This window comes from Musca domestica, unplaced genomic scaffold, assembly GCF_030504385.1.
Source record: "Musca domestica strain aabys unplaced genomic scaffold, Musca_domestica.polishedcontigs.V.1.1 5, whole genome shotgun sequence".
Classification (NCBI taxonomy): domain Eukaryota; kingdom Metazoa; phylum Arthropoda; class Insecta; order Diptera; family Muscidae; genus Musca; species Musca domestica.
In genome coordinates, this window is record NW_026712346.1 from 25,033,493 (window position 1) to 25,050,538 (window position 17,046).

Consider the following 17,046-nt stretch of genomic DNA (forward strand, 5'->3'; position numbering starts at 1 on the left):
ATAAAATTGTCCACGTACCTAATGTCGCAAGAAATTATAATATATCAACTTTCTACCAATGGCCATTAAGAAATTTAAATAACAAGACTTCAAACAATTTCTTTGCAAAATGTGCCTAGACATCTCAAAAACCCAATATCCGGTCGCCCCTTTCTATGGGTCTTTACGAAAAGTGCGAAACGTTCGGTTAGCATATCCAATTTCATAAAAATTTCAGCAAGATTTTTTCCAAATAGGGGGGTTCCCGGACGCCTAATCTACCGGCGGACATTTACAAGACCTCATATTCTCCACTTAATGTAAAAACAAATATATGTTTCACTACATGAAAGAAATAGGAATTTAATTTCATTGAAGTCCTCCTAAAATTATATGTTAACTCTCTAATATTTTCCATCAACATTCTAAACAAAGTTATTCAATAACTTCTAATCTAACATTAATTCTTAAGAAGTGGAACATTCTCCACCCATTTTAATTTAAAAATTATATTTACAGTGTGGCCACTATTATACTTTATAACCCCTATATGAAGGCAAATCAATTATTTCGCAATTTTTGAGTCAAGGTAGCACGGCTGGTGTTTAATATCGATGTGGAAGAACTAGCTTCATTTGTTTGTACTTTCAAGTGAAATACAATAATTACAAGGTAGGCTTCAAAAAAGTCGACGAAAACTCAAGTAAGTACCATGTACTCAGCCACATTTACAAACATTAATTTTTCGTATTTCAATAGATTTTATTTATTTGCTGGCACGAACATTCTAGTCAGCGCCTTTAGCTTTTGTCGTCGGATATGCTCATTCTGTGTGTGCAATTTTTTTGGAACTGAAAATGAAGAAATATCATCTTGTCTCTAAAACAGACAGATATTCTTATTATTTCAGAATTTTGTTCCCATAAAACTATGATTTTCTCAAACACACAAGACACAAAACTCCAACACAGACACACTAGGTCTATTATGGCTTTAAAAAACCTACTAATTTTATGGTGAAACACGTTTTCTTGTCTGTCTGATAATTTCAATGTCTGTTGATTATTCCACAGCGATTTGTTAGTCCGTGCTACTTTCGTCTATTTATAGAAAAAAATTTAAGGCTTATTTCACTTCACCATAATAATTCAAAGATATCTTTACTAACCTATTCCACAAGAACTCACCAAACCGAGGGTCACGTTTAATTACATTCAACGGAAGTACACATAATTTCCAGTCAATTGTCTGTTTCTGGTTAAAGTAAACTGCGGCGACGGCATGGCTGCAGTTTTTTACGAATATTTTTGTGAGCGCCCAACAACTACATCGTCGGCAGAGCTATGTAAGTTTCCTTTGTAGACTTTGCTTGGTTGTGTGGTTATGGGAAATTTAGTGTGGCACGGGAGTGCTGGGTATCTTATTCTGCGATAAAAACCACCATGTGCAAAATTGTGCAGAACATTTCATTATGATTTTACACCAACTGCACACCCTTACCATGCATCTACAGCAATAACAATGGCTACGGCGACTACAATGACGATTATTTTCAACTACCTGCACTTACTTCTAGACATAGTAGCAAGCAAATGAATGGACAGACATACAGAGGTCCAGACAGTTAAACATACCCCCCCCCCCCATGCCACCCAAAAATGGGAAACTGCCACATTTGGTAGGTTTGTCGGCAAAGTTAAGTTACAACTATCACCTTAATACCTCACCACCTAGCATTTCCAGACCGGCTGCGGTCGGTGCCATGTACTTCATAATAAAGCTTTAAATGAATAAGAAGAAGTTTTACAACACAATTGTCAAATAGAGAAAAAGTGTTACCAGCCAGCCATCCAACCAGACAGCTAGCCTTGCCATTGGCGGAGTTGGTTCCTCCTTAACCGTTTATTCAGCAGTTCTTATGCGTTTCGTAAATTTTCAACTTTATTGATCGTTGTAACATTTAATTGCTTGTAATTGTTGCACAAAGCATAAAGACAATCATGACGATGATGATGAAGATAATAATGGTTGTGGTGGTGGTCTGGGTATTGGTTGGATGGTTGGTCATAATGAAGAAAGTGCAAAACCACTAACTGTAAAGTTGGCATTTAAAAATTTTACAATTGCGGAAGGTGTTGTTTGATGGCAAGGAAGAGGCCGGCCGGCTGGTCGTTCGGTCGGTCGAGCAGCGGGCATGTTCAATTAAGCATTTGTGCAAAATGTACATCGGTTGTAAGGTGTTAAGCATGTAGAATTTATACGACATTTCAACATTTCTCGAAATAGATAATTGCCAAATAAAGTGTAAGCATTCTAGTAATGACATGACAGCTAACAAGTGGTAATGAAGTGTCAGTAGTTAAGAAAGGAAGCGACACTTCAAGGAACATATTTCGAATAACACAAATGGTTATCTGGATTATATGTGTCCTCTTATACATTTAAAAAAATAACCACAGATGCGAAAAGAGGTTTTTTTAATTTGTACAAATTATTTCAGTTATTTTTACATTGGGGTCTTTGAACACCTATCACAAACCAAGCATTATAACTTTTATTAAGGTATATTAATACTCGCATTACCTCAGATGAAATGTTTTGGGCGCCATATTTTTATGGGATGGAAGCAAAAGAACAAAGGAAAATTTCGAATAAAAGAAATTGCTGTCACGATCATATGTTAATAGTAATCATGAAGGCTTTTATATTGTAAACTTAAACAATATTATTTGAGGTATAATAATGTTTTTGCAATTACGAACTACATACCAAGCACAGAAAAGTAGTAGTAAGAATCTAAATACTTGTGACTATGTTGGGCGCCATATCAGTATAAGTCAGTTTAAGGAAGACTAATTTCAAATGTATATTGAATGGTTTCCGTTTACATTACCATGAACCAATTAGAAGTGAATAAATATTATCTCTAAAGCCAAATACTAAATTATAAAATTTTTATTACATATGTTAAGTAATATCTGGCATGTTGTTAGAATCAATTTTTACATAAAGAAATTCTCATTTAGGACAGACCGAAGAAGAATTAACTCCTATGAAAACCTTACTTCCAAAGAACAGATTTTGAATAGCTTAAGTAATTAAAGATTTGTACAAGTATTACAATAATATTCCATTGTACAAACTAGGTAAAGAGCATCAATCTATATTAATGTTCAAAATAAAACTACTATTAATTACTTCAGATAAGGATCAAAAAGTAGAAAAAATATCAAAATAATATGACAATTCTGCCCAGCGAACGAAAACAAACGAAACGAATAACGTACAGCTCACACGAAGTCATAAACTTTAAAATTATTTTCAATCGGTTTGTACTTCAAACAAAACAATACCACAAACATTTCAATGCCCGAAGTACACAAACAATACGATTGTCTTAATGTACTTCGGCTGTGGTTTGCCGAGGTGTATCTTTTGCGAACCAATCGCCGGGAAACGTTTCAAAGCGTTTGCTGTGCGAAATGATGATTGCTACATTTTGAGTCGTCATTCTAAATATTTTTTACACTGTTCCCATTGAATTTAAATTAATATTAGTTTTTACTATATTTGTAATGAGTTAATATACAGGGAAACGTTTGCAAACGTTTGCAATGAGTTTTGTACTGTTTCGTTTCCAATATTGCGTCACCCAGCAGAGTACATTTCAGTTTTGTTTTTGTTTCCACTCATCTACGCAAACAGTACAAAATACAAAGCAAGTCCCGTTACCTTAATATTGGTTTTGTTTCGTTTCGTACTTCAAGAAAATACGGAACAAAACGATTGCAAACGTTTGGTAAAGTTTATTTTCGTTCGCTGATTCTGCCACACATAGTAAAAAGGGGATAAAAAGTATGGGACATTTTTACAATACTTTTAAATTTTCTTACTCACTGGCAAGGAAAAAAATGCAAAAACTTCGACAAATGCACATAATTGTAAATTCTTCTGGTGAGACTTTATCATAACCGAAAAGCTTTAAGTCAAGCCTACAGTGCTTCAACGATGCGTGACTCCAGCAATCACTGACATAACAAAATATGCTGAAGAGTGAAGAAGAATTCCACAAAATTTCCAAAACGCGGGGGGCTATAGCAAAACTTGAACCTATATAGATTATGATTTTCCACAGAAGGTAGAACCCATTTCGAACCCTTAGTACCGAATTTTAAAAAACTCCGTCAGAAAATTAGTCATAAATCATCAGAATACTGAATATCAGGAGGTACCGTTACATGGGAGTATCAGAAAACATGCACATATATCCAACATAGGCCATTTAAAATACACATATGTGCTCAATTGTAGCTTTTTATCTCGATTCGTTCAAAATATAGGGGAATTACACCAGACACTGACAGATCTCTAAATCCACTTAACCCTGATAAAGAATTATACACTTTATTGGTTCTAACATGAGTATTTGTAGGAGTTACATCTCCTCCACTATTGTATGGTGGAGGGTATAAACACTCTTCTTTATTTTTAACAAATTTAGGGCTTTTTCCGATTTCGCACTCTGTTTGTGTTGTGAGATATTCTGAGAGATTTTAATAGGACTCGGTTCGAAGATTAATACTCTAAAAGAGTTTCGGGCTCTTAGGTCCAATATTTAATTTCTCTTCATTTAATATAGATAGAGACTACAATGCTCTTATTTCACAAATTAATGGTTTAAAACATAAGTCATGTTTATCCACTTTTTGTGATCTTGTTGCGGTGGTTTCGGGTATGTTTTCCAATCGATTTGCCTGAAAATTTGTATCTTAGTTTAAAGAAAGTTGCTAACCATATTTAAAAAGAAGCACCAAAAAGATAATTTGTTGGCCCGCTTGAGGATTAAGATTTTCCACCAAAATTATCAATAATTCAAGGATTCCAAATAAATCTTAAAACATCAATACACTTCTATTTTTTGTTCCACTCTTATAATCTACGGGATTTTCCCTGTAAGTATTGAAATAATTTGATTTTGTCACACAGGGAAATTAAGAGTGACAACACCCCGGACCTAATGCAATTGACCCGGCATCTTTAATTTTCTCTTAAATAACATATTTTTTAATTTGGTTTGGAGCAGAGTTCACCTCACCTCAAAGTACCAGTATCAGCAGATTGTGTTGGAATGTAAACAACATTTAAACAAAATTTCTGGCCAATAAAAATTGAACAGAAATTAATACAACTTTAATGAAAATCCCTAATTTGATTTTATGAATTAAACTGAAATCAAAATATACCATATCTGTATAAATGCAGTCGAACATTGTATTCCTTTTGGGAATTTGCACACACACACACACACACACATGAGAAAGCGGGAAACGAATACAAGATCTCCTTAAATTTTAACAAGACATTTTTATGGCATTTTTGTAAAATAAAAATTGCAAACCCATAAAAATGTCTTTCAATGTTGCCATCGTTGGTGTGTGTGTGTGAGTTTGTACGCCCAAAAACATCCAGGCATAAGGCTGACAAACTGCACAATGGCACTGCAGCGGCAACAGAATTTATTATAAGTCAGTGTGTCGCAACGTTTGCAGGCGGCAGCAATCGCCAATTCAACTACAGCAAATATGGAGATATTTTATGACAATGTAAGTTGATGTTGTTGTTGTCGTTTGCTAGTTGGTGTCAGTATTTATGTTGCGTTTCATTTACGTTTTCGGCGATTTCCGTACATGTGTAGATGGAGAGGGGGGAATGTAATGTACCACATGTGGCACACGTATGTATTGTGTATTGTCTGTAATAGGTCGTCACTGGCGTTTGCATTGTTGTTGTGTTTTGTAATCCATGTGGCATGTAATGCAGCAAGTGCGGGACAGGATATACTCATATCATTGGGATAGCTATATTCCAAACCTTTGGTGTTATGAAGGAAAAGTATTGGTTGCGCCGAAATAAGTAATTAGTTCTTTTTCGTCGTTGTAGAAAGTCTCATTTTTGTTATGATGTCCAATGCGACTTGTGGACTCCTACATTGACTCAGTCTTATTATGCCTCTTTGACTTTATTTGCTTTGCTTTTATTAATTAGAATTTTATATTTTAAGAGCATCTCTCCCTCTCACACACACAAAAAATATATAATCCGGTTTTACGCAATATTTTCCTGTTACAAAAAATTTTTTATTTGAATTTGTTTTTCATTTCCCATTCCTCGCATAAGTTAAGTTTTATTTGCGTCATAAGCATGTGTAATTCAGTTTGATTTTATTTTTTTATTTAAAATTTAATTGTGTTTTCATTAAGAATGCAATTCACATATTCCCGCCATAGCGTAGGGCACCTACTATGGCTGAGGGGAAGGATGTATATTTACCAAAAAAAAACACACGCACACACATTTTTAAGTCACATTGCAGAAGGTGTTGTCCCTAGACATCATAGGAAGCAAGACGTGCTTGTCATACTCATATTTTGAGCCGAAAGAAAACTTGTTTCAATGACACATGTAACCTGTCATGATGGATATTTATGAGAAGGTCATTTCCTTGACAACAGCAACAACTGTGAGTTGTGCTTCATAATATTTGATGGTGTTGTTGTTGTTGTTGTGAGGGGAGAAGGTTTTTAAGCGGCATCACTAAAAGGAATGTGACTAACTGCTGGACAATGAAGCAGCTGTGTGGAGAGGTGAGGAAAGAGGAAATAACATAATATGAATTATGAATAAATTAAATTAATTTCAAAAGAAATTATTGAAATTCATTTTCGGCATTATGAATGTATTTCCTGAAGTTAAGTGACATAAATATGAAATATTTGCGATAGTCATGATGTCAAGTGTAATGATGACACTAGCCTAAATTTTAAATGCCATAGTCATTGGTATTTATTATATTGTTAATAAGAATGAAGAATTTTTCTACAACAACAAGTATACTAGCAGAAGCAGTATATATTACGATGGGTATACACTGTCATGCGGTACTCTTCAGAAGTACAAAAATTAATATTTTAAAGGAAATATACACTATTATTTTAAACAAAAGGTTGGCGATAAGCCTTAACAACAACCATCCATTTTAACTGATGTTATTTTTATACCCTCAACGATACTTACAGCCTGTTTTTGTAAGAGTATTTTGGAATTTTGGTGAAAGAAAATATATTTTGGGGTTTTGTAGTAGATTTTTTTTCTGTGAGTGACAAACACAATAAAGCTTTTTTCCTCAGTATTTTTGGTTTTTGTAACGAAAAAATGCAAACGAAAATGTCAGAAAAAACGAAAAGTTTTTTCATACGCCCAAAACGTATTTCATCGAAATAATGGCTTTAGACCCTATGTCTCATAGACCAAATCCATTTCAGGATATTTAGTGTCGCTCTAGGCCCATATCACCAAGTACCTCCCCCACAAAGGGTAAAGATTTTGAATGACTGTAAAGCCCATAAAGCGCCAAATTAGCATTCGATTCCTTTTAAACAAGGTACACCTCAATTTTTCTGGTGATCTGGTGTAAAGATAGGATATATCGGTCCACTGCTTATGGTACCTCCCCCCAAAGAAGCACAGCAGTCCCACATGTATGGGAAAGTGTGACAAAAATGTTTCTTAACTACTAATTGATGTGATTTGTTTAGAGTAGCTTCATAATGAGTAAAAAGGTATAGTCCTCATATATCGGTGCCCTCCGATTGAAAGAAAATTTCAAGATTGTAGGTATTTTTTTAATTGAAACGGATTGAAATTTGACATCTGGTGTTCTTCGATGTCTTTACAAAATAATATATGTTAATATAGGTCCATAATTTGATATAGCTCCCATAGAACCCAACCCCAAATTGATGTGCAAAAATTGTCAATATTGAACAGGTTCTGATATATTTCCCATGGAAACCTAATGTTTCAAGATTTTCATTCAATTTGCCGTTCTGGCTTCTGAATATAATATTTACCTCTCTAATAGAGGGTACTACACATTTGCCGTATTTTAAAAGCCAAAGTGAAACTTTGAAACACGAGTAGGATTCACAGATGCAGATACAGGGTTGCCTATATTCGACGGACCCATCTGGCAACGCCATAACTTTTGACAGAGATGTCACATCGCTTAATGACATACCGGGTTTGAAGCGTCAGTCCAAGCAGATTTTTACCACGAACCAATACACGCCACGCGAGCGCTCTGAAATAGTTGAAATTTACAAGAAGTCAATTGTGAAAACTCAACGTGCTTTTAAAACATTACAAAAATGTGAGAAGTGCGCCTTCTGAGACACCATTAAGCGTTTATACGAAAAATTTTCGACTGGTAAGGCTCTTTCTAATCCGAAGAGGCCATATAAAAGTCGACCAAGGCGATCGGCCGAGAATATCGCTGTGGTACGAGCCAGTGTTGAGAGGTCCCCAAGAACATACCAAAAACGCCGTTCTCAGCAGTTGGGCATGGCTCGGTCCACTTTACAACGGATTATTCGCATTGATTTGTATTTGTTCCCGTACAAAATTCAATTGACGCAAAGAATGTTGCCTGCGGACAAGCCTCGTCGATTGGAATGGGCCCAAAGTCCGTCGAATATGGGCAACCCGTATATGCAGCTGAAACTATTTTTTCATAATCTAAACAATTTTTCTAGTATAATGGAAACCAGTTTGAGAGAGACAAGGAGTGCTCTAGGAAGAAGAACTGAACCACATTTTACAAACAGTCTTAAAATAGGGAACTCTAAGAGTTTATTTCTACTGCAGTGAGAAGTGAAAATATGAATATGTCTCTGAATAAAAATGTCGACATTATCATAAACCATGACATTTAATCTAAAAATGAGAGATAAAATGCAATTTTTGAACTGACATACTGCAGTGAATACATAAAAAAAATAACTCAACATTCTCCACCAAAATATCTTTGTTTTGCATGGATGTTCATGTTTATTTTATAAGAATTGGAAAACAAAGATATTTTGGTGGAGAATGTTGAGTTATTTTTTTATGTATTCGCTGCATAAAAATTAACAAATCTGCAACATGTATATATGTATATTCTGGCTAATTTCTAGATAATTCCATGGACAATTATTATAATTGATTTCAGTTCAATGACTCACCTAATTCCACATATAGTTTGGGTCTTATATTCTCCTGCCAGGCACTTAAATTTCCAATCACGAACAGTGTCAATATAAGGAAGACTTGCAACAGCGCACCACCATAATTTGTACATGTCAGCATGGAATGGCCGCCAAGACGCTGCTGTTGACAACGTTCGCGACGAATGTGCGTTGCATGCAATTGATCATTGTTGTTGCGTTTTGAGGTTGCCGCTGCTTTAGATGTTGCTAATGATGCTGCTGCTTCGCTTGACGTTGTCATTGATAACGATTCCATTTTAAGACGTGAAAAATTTAACATTGAATTGTGTTTTTTTTTTAATAATTTTCGTTTGTTTCGTTAATACTGAGTGTTTTTGTATTTGTTTTCGTTTTTTTATTTGGAGTTGCGAACCAAATAATTTCGAGCTGATGTCACCGAGATGAATTGATATTTGCTAAGTTAATAGAACTATTGTTGCTGGGATCTCCTCTTAACACTTCACGTTGAATGAAAATAATCGTATGACAACTATATCAATAAATATTTGGATTTATTGAAAGTTATCACAACACTTCACGACTATTTTCCACATCCAATCACCTGGGGATATTTGTTAGAGAATCTCCATGTAGATGAGAGTTAAGGTGTTTACTGCATTTTCCATATTTAGAGTCTAGAATAAAAGGAAAAAATATTATAATAAACCTTAAAAATCATTACATTTCAAAGACTTGATGAAACAAGTTTACATTTTTTGGCAAAAGTCGAAGGTTTGAAAATGAAATTATTATAATTTATTATTAGTATTTTTTTAATGTTAAAGTGTAATTGTTTGTTTCTAATGATCACAATAGATAAAAAATTGCTTAATTTAGAAAAAAAAAAACATCTAAAGAAAATTCGATTTATTAACTTTGTTCATAAGACAAGATAGCCCGTTTATTTCTGTAAGAACTAATGACTCATTAAGAAAGAAAAGGTATCAAACAACATAAATTTCTTGTAGCGTATTCATAGTATCTTTTTTGTAAACAGCGAAAATAGGGTAAAAAGATGAGCAAAGATTAGCAAAAATAAATTTAAAAAAAGAATTTAAATTACATGCAAAAACTTATTATTTTTAAGTAAAAACAGAGCTGCTGCATTTTTAATAAAATAACTTGTCCATGTTCACCAAGTACGAAACATTAACATTACGGAAATTGTATGTACACAGTACGCTTAAGTACAGATTAATTTTTCCTAAGAAATAGGAAAAAGAGAAAGAAAGTGGAAGGGAGAGAGGGTTAAAATTTATGTTATTAGATCAAACCCCTTCGGGTTTCGGTTTCCTAGACCAAAAATTTTGGGTCCATATATTGCCTTTATCATACACCAAAGGACCCCAATATTTTGAGATATATTTCGCAACATTTAATATGAAGATTTGAAAATGTATTCTTGAGAGTTTTGGATTACTTCAAAAATCGTGGGTTAAAAAAGGATCATGTCTGTTGATAATTTCGATAACTGTCCATAGAAGGTGGAGTATATACAAATTATCAAGCAATTATATATGCTAGCAAGGGCCCGCTACCTCGTCAGCGAAAAGTCCACCTTAAAATTTTAGATTCGAACTCAAAATTCACAATTTTTTCTGTTAGACAAAAATGTTACATCAAAACATCATGCATCGTATTGATTTTTAGACTTTTCAGGTTTTATATATTATTCCAGTTTTTCGTTTTTTTTTTTTTTCGAAAGCATAATTGGAAAATGTTTAAAAGACTTCAAAATCTTTCATTTTAAAGTTTACCGAGGAGGATCGTTGCACAAAGGTCCCCCATCCGTTTTTTCTGACCAAAACTATTGTAACGTCTCCATATGTTTCTAGGGTTTACATATGGAGACGTTTGAATAGTTTTGGTTAGAATAAACGGATGGGGGACCTTTGTGGAACGGTTTTACTAATATCCTCCTCGATATCATATAAACCTCAATATCAAATATCATAATTCCAGCTCTGCCCCTTTACCTACTACCAAATTTAGTAGCATTTAGCATTTTCAAAGCAATCTCAAGCTCAGATACTAAGCTCAGATACGACCTTACTATCAAATTTCAGGTTTACAGCACTGTAATTTTCCACATTACCAAATTTAGTATCATTTAGTACAATTATAGTAAGCCTATTCACAAACAGCTCCTTCTATGAACCACGGAGACCTTTTTATTATTATTGTAGTACTGCAAATGTGCACCAAACCACGCCCATGTCTTAACAACAAAAACCAACAGAGACCTCAATATTCAAATGTGAGGATTCCAAACCTAACTTCTAACCCAAATACCCAATTAAGTACCATTTAGTACTTTTCGTAAAAAGATAGGACGCGTTTCCAAATCACCGCCAAATCTGGAACTATGAAATCATCAGTATTCTAAACATAAAATTTCAGAATTGTATCTCTATCCCTTCACCTAATACCAAATATAGTACTATTCAGTACTTTTCGTACAATTATAGTACACATTAGCGAAACCACCTCGATATGTCTACGCTACAAATAAACAGCGACCCCAATGCCAAATTTCAGATTTTAAGCACTGTTCACCTGTTCACCCAATACTAATTTGTACCAAATATAGTACTATATAGTACTTTTAGTGCTCTTGTAGTACTCATTTCCCAAATCGCCGCTTTATCAGGCACTTAAATACAAACATTCAAAATTCCAGCTTCATCCATTCAACCTAAACGAAACTCTTCAAAATTTAGTACCATTAAGTACAGTTGGCACACTTAGTACACCACCTTCATATGTAAAACTTACTTGTACTTTTCACCTTTGCTTTAGCTTTTTACGTTTATAAAATACTAAATACATAGAACCACTTTAGACCTTTTTTAACCTTATAGTTCGAATTTCCACAAACCCTTTTGTGCATCTATCCTGCACTCTAACACTGGCTAGCTCATTCTGTTTGTCCAATACGAAGTACTCAATAGGAAAACATATACAATTTTCAGTACAATTTAGTACTTTAGTATTTTTCCAAGTAAGAATTTCCAAAAACCCAGCCTTATCACATGTCTGCGTACCAAGACTGACCCTCGGGCAAAATTTCAAGATCCTAGCTTCAGCCGTTTCATCTGCACGTTGATTTTACATCAATTAGTCAGTTATTTTGCATAGTTCAATGGTATTTTACGTGGTATAGACATGAAACTCAAAAAAACTTGTGATTTATGTATATGTTGTTGTATTCGATTTGAATTAAAACTAATACTTGTGCAATCCAAAAATAAATGAACTAATCAAAAAGTTCCTCAGTAACTTTTACCGCAACGCCTTATCGTCTAATTAGGGTGACTATTAGTATGAGCTGCAGTAGTAGCATGACCCTATCTAATGGATGAAATTCACCTCTGATTCCTTGAGTTAAATATGTATGTATATCGGACTCATCAACAACTTCAAAACGTGTTGTACATTGACAGTAAAGTTGTGGCCCCTAGGAAAAAATTTATGTTGTAGCTGTCTTTTTTTTTTTTTTTTTGCATCTCTCCCGTTTGAGAAATATACCTTTTGGCACTTGTTTATGTTGTTAATTTCACACTTCTCGCTCTATACCTTCTTTTTTTTTTTTTTTTTGCTTTGTGCAGCTACTTGACGTTATCTTCTTTATGTCATGCAACAGTACCCGTATTACAAGAGTTGCCGTAGACAAACTGACTGTCTGACAGTTGCTCTTGTTGCTTCTAAAGTTTAGCAAAGAATTGCTGTTGCTGCTGGTGGTGGTGGTGATGGCGCTGGCGTACTCTTGTGTAATGACAACAACATGCCCCTAGAAAATGTAGAGAAAGACAAGCAAAGCAAGTCGAGTAATTTGTGTGAACTTTCCAAAGATTCTAGATTCTATGCTGCAGTGACACTCTTTTAATTACCTCAATATTTTGCACGAATACACCCGCATTCTGGTAGGTGTACGTACGTACACACACAAACACACACACACAAGTGTGCACTTATATAGAGCACCATGTCTTTTCTACGCGCAATCTGACAATGATTGTCGGTATGGTTGCCAACATGATTGTCATTGTTGCTAAAATGTCAATAAATGTAAGTCTGTGTGTTGGTGTTGGAAGAGTGTGTTGCGATTAAATTTGCCACATGTTTCCAATGCATATCCTGAGACATACACACATACTCATATACATATGTGCTTAGTTGTATAAATTGTTTTGTATTCGAATAATGTATGTCCATGTGGGTGGCATTTGTAGCACATGCTAAGTTTTTTTGTTTTCTTTTTTAAGAATGTGTTCTATAAATTGTTAAAACTACCATGTAAATGTTGCACAAACACATTGGGGTGTTGATGTATTCGTCCTTCCCAGAGATTTCTTTTAAAACAATATTATATGGTGGGGTTTAGGAAAAGTTATGGGTTTAGGCTAATTAATGGTTTTTTATCGAGTTTGTACAAGGTTATAGACATTCTTAAATTAGCATTTGTTTAAATAAATACCAAATAGTATGAAGAAAACCAATTTAGGGTGTTGAGGATTATGTACAGTTCTTTGCATCCTGATTCTAGGTAGAAGTTTCATAACTACATACTACCTAAACCTTGTCCAAGTAAAAAATAAATTTTTACTGCCTCCCAATTGTACTTCAATTTGTTAGTACAATCTGGTGGTTGGCTGGTGCATAAAGATGGAGACATGTTTTGTACAGTCTTCTTTAAATAAATTCCAACACATGGTACATAGAATTTAAAAACAACAATTAAAAATGCAACTAAGTACAGCCGGACCGAATATTTAATAGCCTCCACAATTTGGAAGGAACTTGGAAAATTTTAACAAATTCAGAAAAACACCATTTAAATGATGACCTTCATATGGGGTCTATACGAAGACGTGGACCTGTATAAGTAATTTTTGTCATGAGCTGTAGTACCCATTAAAATCCTCAAATACGAAATTTGGAACAATTCCGGCGAATAGTGTCTTTAAATCATCAAAATACTGAATAAAGGCAGATAGGTGGGGGCTATACGAACCCATAGAGCTGCATACGAAATTTGTAGAGACAGGCTGTAGAACCCATAACAAACGTCGAATATAAAATTTGAAACAATTCGGGTGAATGATTTCCCTAAAATCATCAAAATACCGAATATCGGCAGGTACCGTTATATGGGGAATATACGAAAACGTAGACCGACATGACTCATTTATGAACTCAACCCGCCTTTTGGCAAAATACACATGTCAGCAAAATTTTAGACTTCTATCTCAATTCATTTGAAAGATAGCGTGACACAACAGACAGACACACATAATTTACGCTGATCCAGAATATATATACTTTTTAGGGTCTATCATAAACGGAATGACAAAACTAATATACCCTGAGTGGAATGGTGGAGGGTATTAAAAGCAAAAATATATATATTGAATACCATCTAGGCTGCGTGGACCCCAACGAACACGATTATTTTGTTTTATTTGTTTTTCACATTTCAACCACTGTAAAATAGCCATTTGTAAATCGACCAGCAATAACATCCATTACCAAATAATGAGTTTCCTAACCAAGTTTTGATACTTTATCATCAACCTACCATTCTTTGAACATAGGTATATCGCCTGAAATAAATAGTAGTGGTGCAGAAGGTATTAATTTATTTGGGACACTTTAAATTATACATACATAAAATATCTTTTGTCGCAAGGATGTCTACGTCCGCAGGAACCAAAATACAAATGTTCATCTAAATCGTTTGGAAAATACAGACAATATTCTCGCGCTAATTATCCTCAGTTGTATACTTATATAAGGCTGTACCAAAGCATGCACATATATTGATCATTTTTTTGCTAGTATCGTTTCTACACACATTCCATACTTCATTGAACCATCGGAACCGATTTCAAACATATTTTTGTGCCAAATATCGTCACTCATTCCGAATTTCATTAGAATCGGGCATACATATCATGTTTGGTCCATCAAATACACGGAATCGGCCGAAAATATACATGGGAGCTACGAATATGTCCAAATATGACCCGATTTCTAGCCTATGTTACTTTCAGACCATGCTGTAGTATATGTGGAAATTTTCAGCAATATCTGTCTAGCAGTTTATAAATTACAAATTATTGATATAGATTTGATTAAGGATATTTGTGTCTATGACGTCATCCTCACTTAACAAGGATGCAGTCAATTTTTTTTCAAAGACAAATTTGAAGTACGACTTTAACCCTAAAATGTGTTTATATGGTTTATGTATCCCCGGCGTTTGGGCAAAATTGAGAATTTTTATTTATACTGGGAGCAGAATTTTATGAGAAATAATTTGGTGGAATATTTTAATTTGCTACAATCCTGTTTAAGGGGATTTTTTATCCATACGTCGCAGAAAGGCCAAAAATCCATTTGTTGACGAGCTTCAGGGTTAAAATTAATCTTCGTTTTGTTGTCAGAAATATTGCCAAAGACACCATATACCTAAAATGTAAATAATCAAAAGATCCTTAATCCGAAAAATGCAAAAATGTTTTAAAGGTGGGGATCTTGTCCCCCCTATTTTGAATACTTTGCGAGTAAAACGTTCCAAACATCGATAAACGTATCAATTATTTTTAGCTCTACTTTTTCATCGTGTATAAAATCATAGGTCTACAAAAAATAAGGGAAAGTAAAAATAAGAGCAACTAACCCTTCTTTAATAACGGAAATAAAGAAAATTTTGAATGGAACTGGAGATGAATGGACTACATTCTTCAGTAACGAGCTCATAATTTGTGGCGTAAAGCTTTTACTTGCACATTCGAGACACCCAAAAAAAAAAGAGTTAGGACTGTTGCCTTAGCTAAAGATGTGTTTTTGTGTAATGCACGCTCTGTTAAGATGAGAAGAAAATAGAAACGCTGGAGCCTCTTCTGAAGCCCAAACGCTATTAGATACAAGCAGATATCACTCCTCTGTTAGCCCTGACCTTTGGCACATCCCTACGCATATCAATATCACTATAAAAATATAAATTATTTCTGATGTAAACTAAACATAAATCTTTTACGTGTATCATGTAAGTGCACCCACCCATCCACCACTGCCACATCACAAGTTTGTGCTGGCAAACAAACAAAAGAAAAGGTAAATACCCTTTTGCTCAGTGGCCTTAGCCTATAAAAGCAAATAATAGTTCCATGCTATGCTAAAAGCATGCCTAGAAAATAAAAGGCACAAAAGAACAAAAATATACTAACATATAAAATGACTAAAACATAAATGGCGATGATGATGGTGCTGCTGATGCTGGGAAGGATAACGACGAGAAGGACGAACATGTCGTCATATACATAAGCAGTAGAAGATGTTGGTTGGTTGGATGGTTGAAATGTATACCGTAACATTTCTTACTTTTCGCACAAAAGAGGAAGGAACCGAAGAAGCAGAAAAACTGTGCTAAAACATGTAATGAGTTTTCTGACATCTCACTAAAGCAACACAAACACAAAACCCCGCACATACATACATACATACATTCTCACATTGCATGGCATGACAGCAGTGATATTGTAGTTGCCAACCAACACACAACATACATCCTTGCCAGTTCTTGGCGATATGTGTGTGTATGAGTGAGTGAATGATGCATATACAGAAGAGTCCGTGCAAAACGCTTAAAACATGCCCTGGAATTAGGAGCAAAGGAAATTGTAACAATTTGAGCATTTTTCGCCTCTTTGAATTGCATTGCATACACATACAAAGCTTTAGTTTACAATGGAATTTGATATGTGCGTGTGTGTGTGGGTGTCGGAGTTGAGATGTGAGGGTGTATTCACACACACACACACATATATACATTCATGTTTTTTCTCAGCACCATAAGATTTACTTTTGCAACAATCATCAAGCCTTCAGGTAAGTGAGACTTGCTGACATTACCCCTTACCTACATATACGCCATAGGTACTCACATACATACTTATGTACATCTGTCCTATGTGTT

The 17,046-nt window shown here is 34.6% G+C and overlaps 1 protein-coding gene across 1 annotated transcript in view; it reads right to left on the minus strand.

The window, feature by feature from the left end:
• The window catches only part of LOC101888412 (semaphorin-1A), a 620,253-nt gene that overhangs the window by 483,904 nt on the left and 119,303 nt on the right, over positions 1–17,046 (minus strand). Inside the window, 1 exon segment of the mRNA XM_059128225.1 lies at positions 9,042–9,700. Coding sequence (XP_058984208.1) covers positions 9,042–9,345 — 304 coding nt within the window. The 5' untranslated portion in view covers positions 9,346–9,700.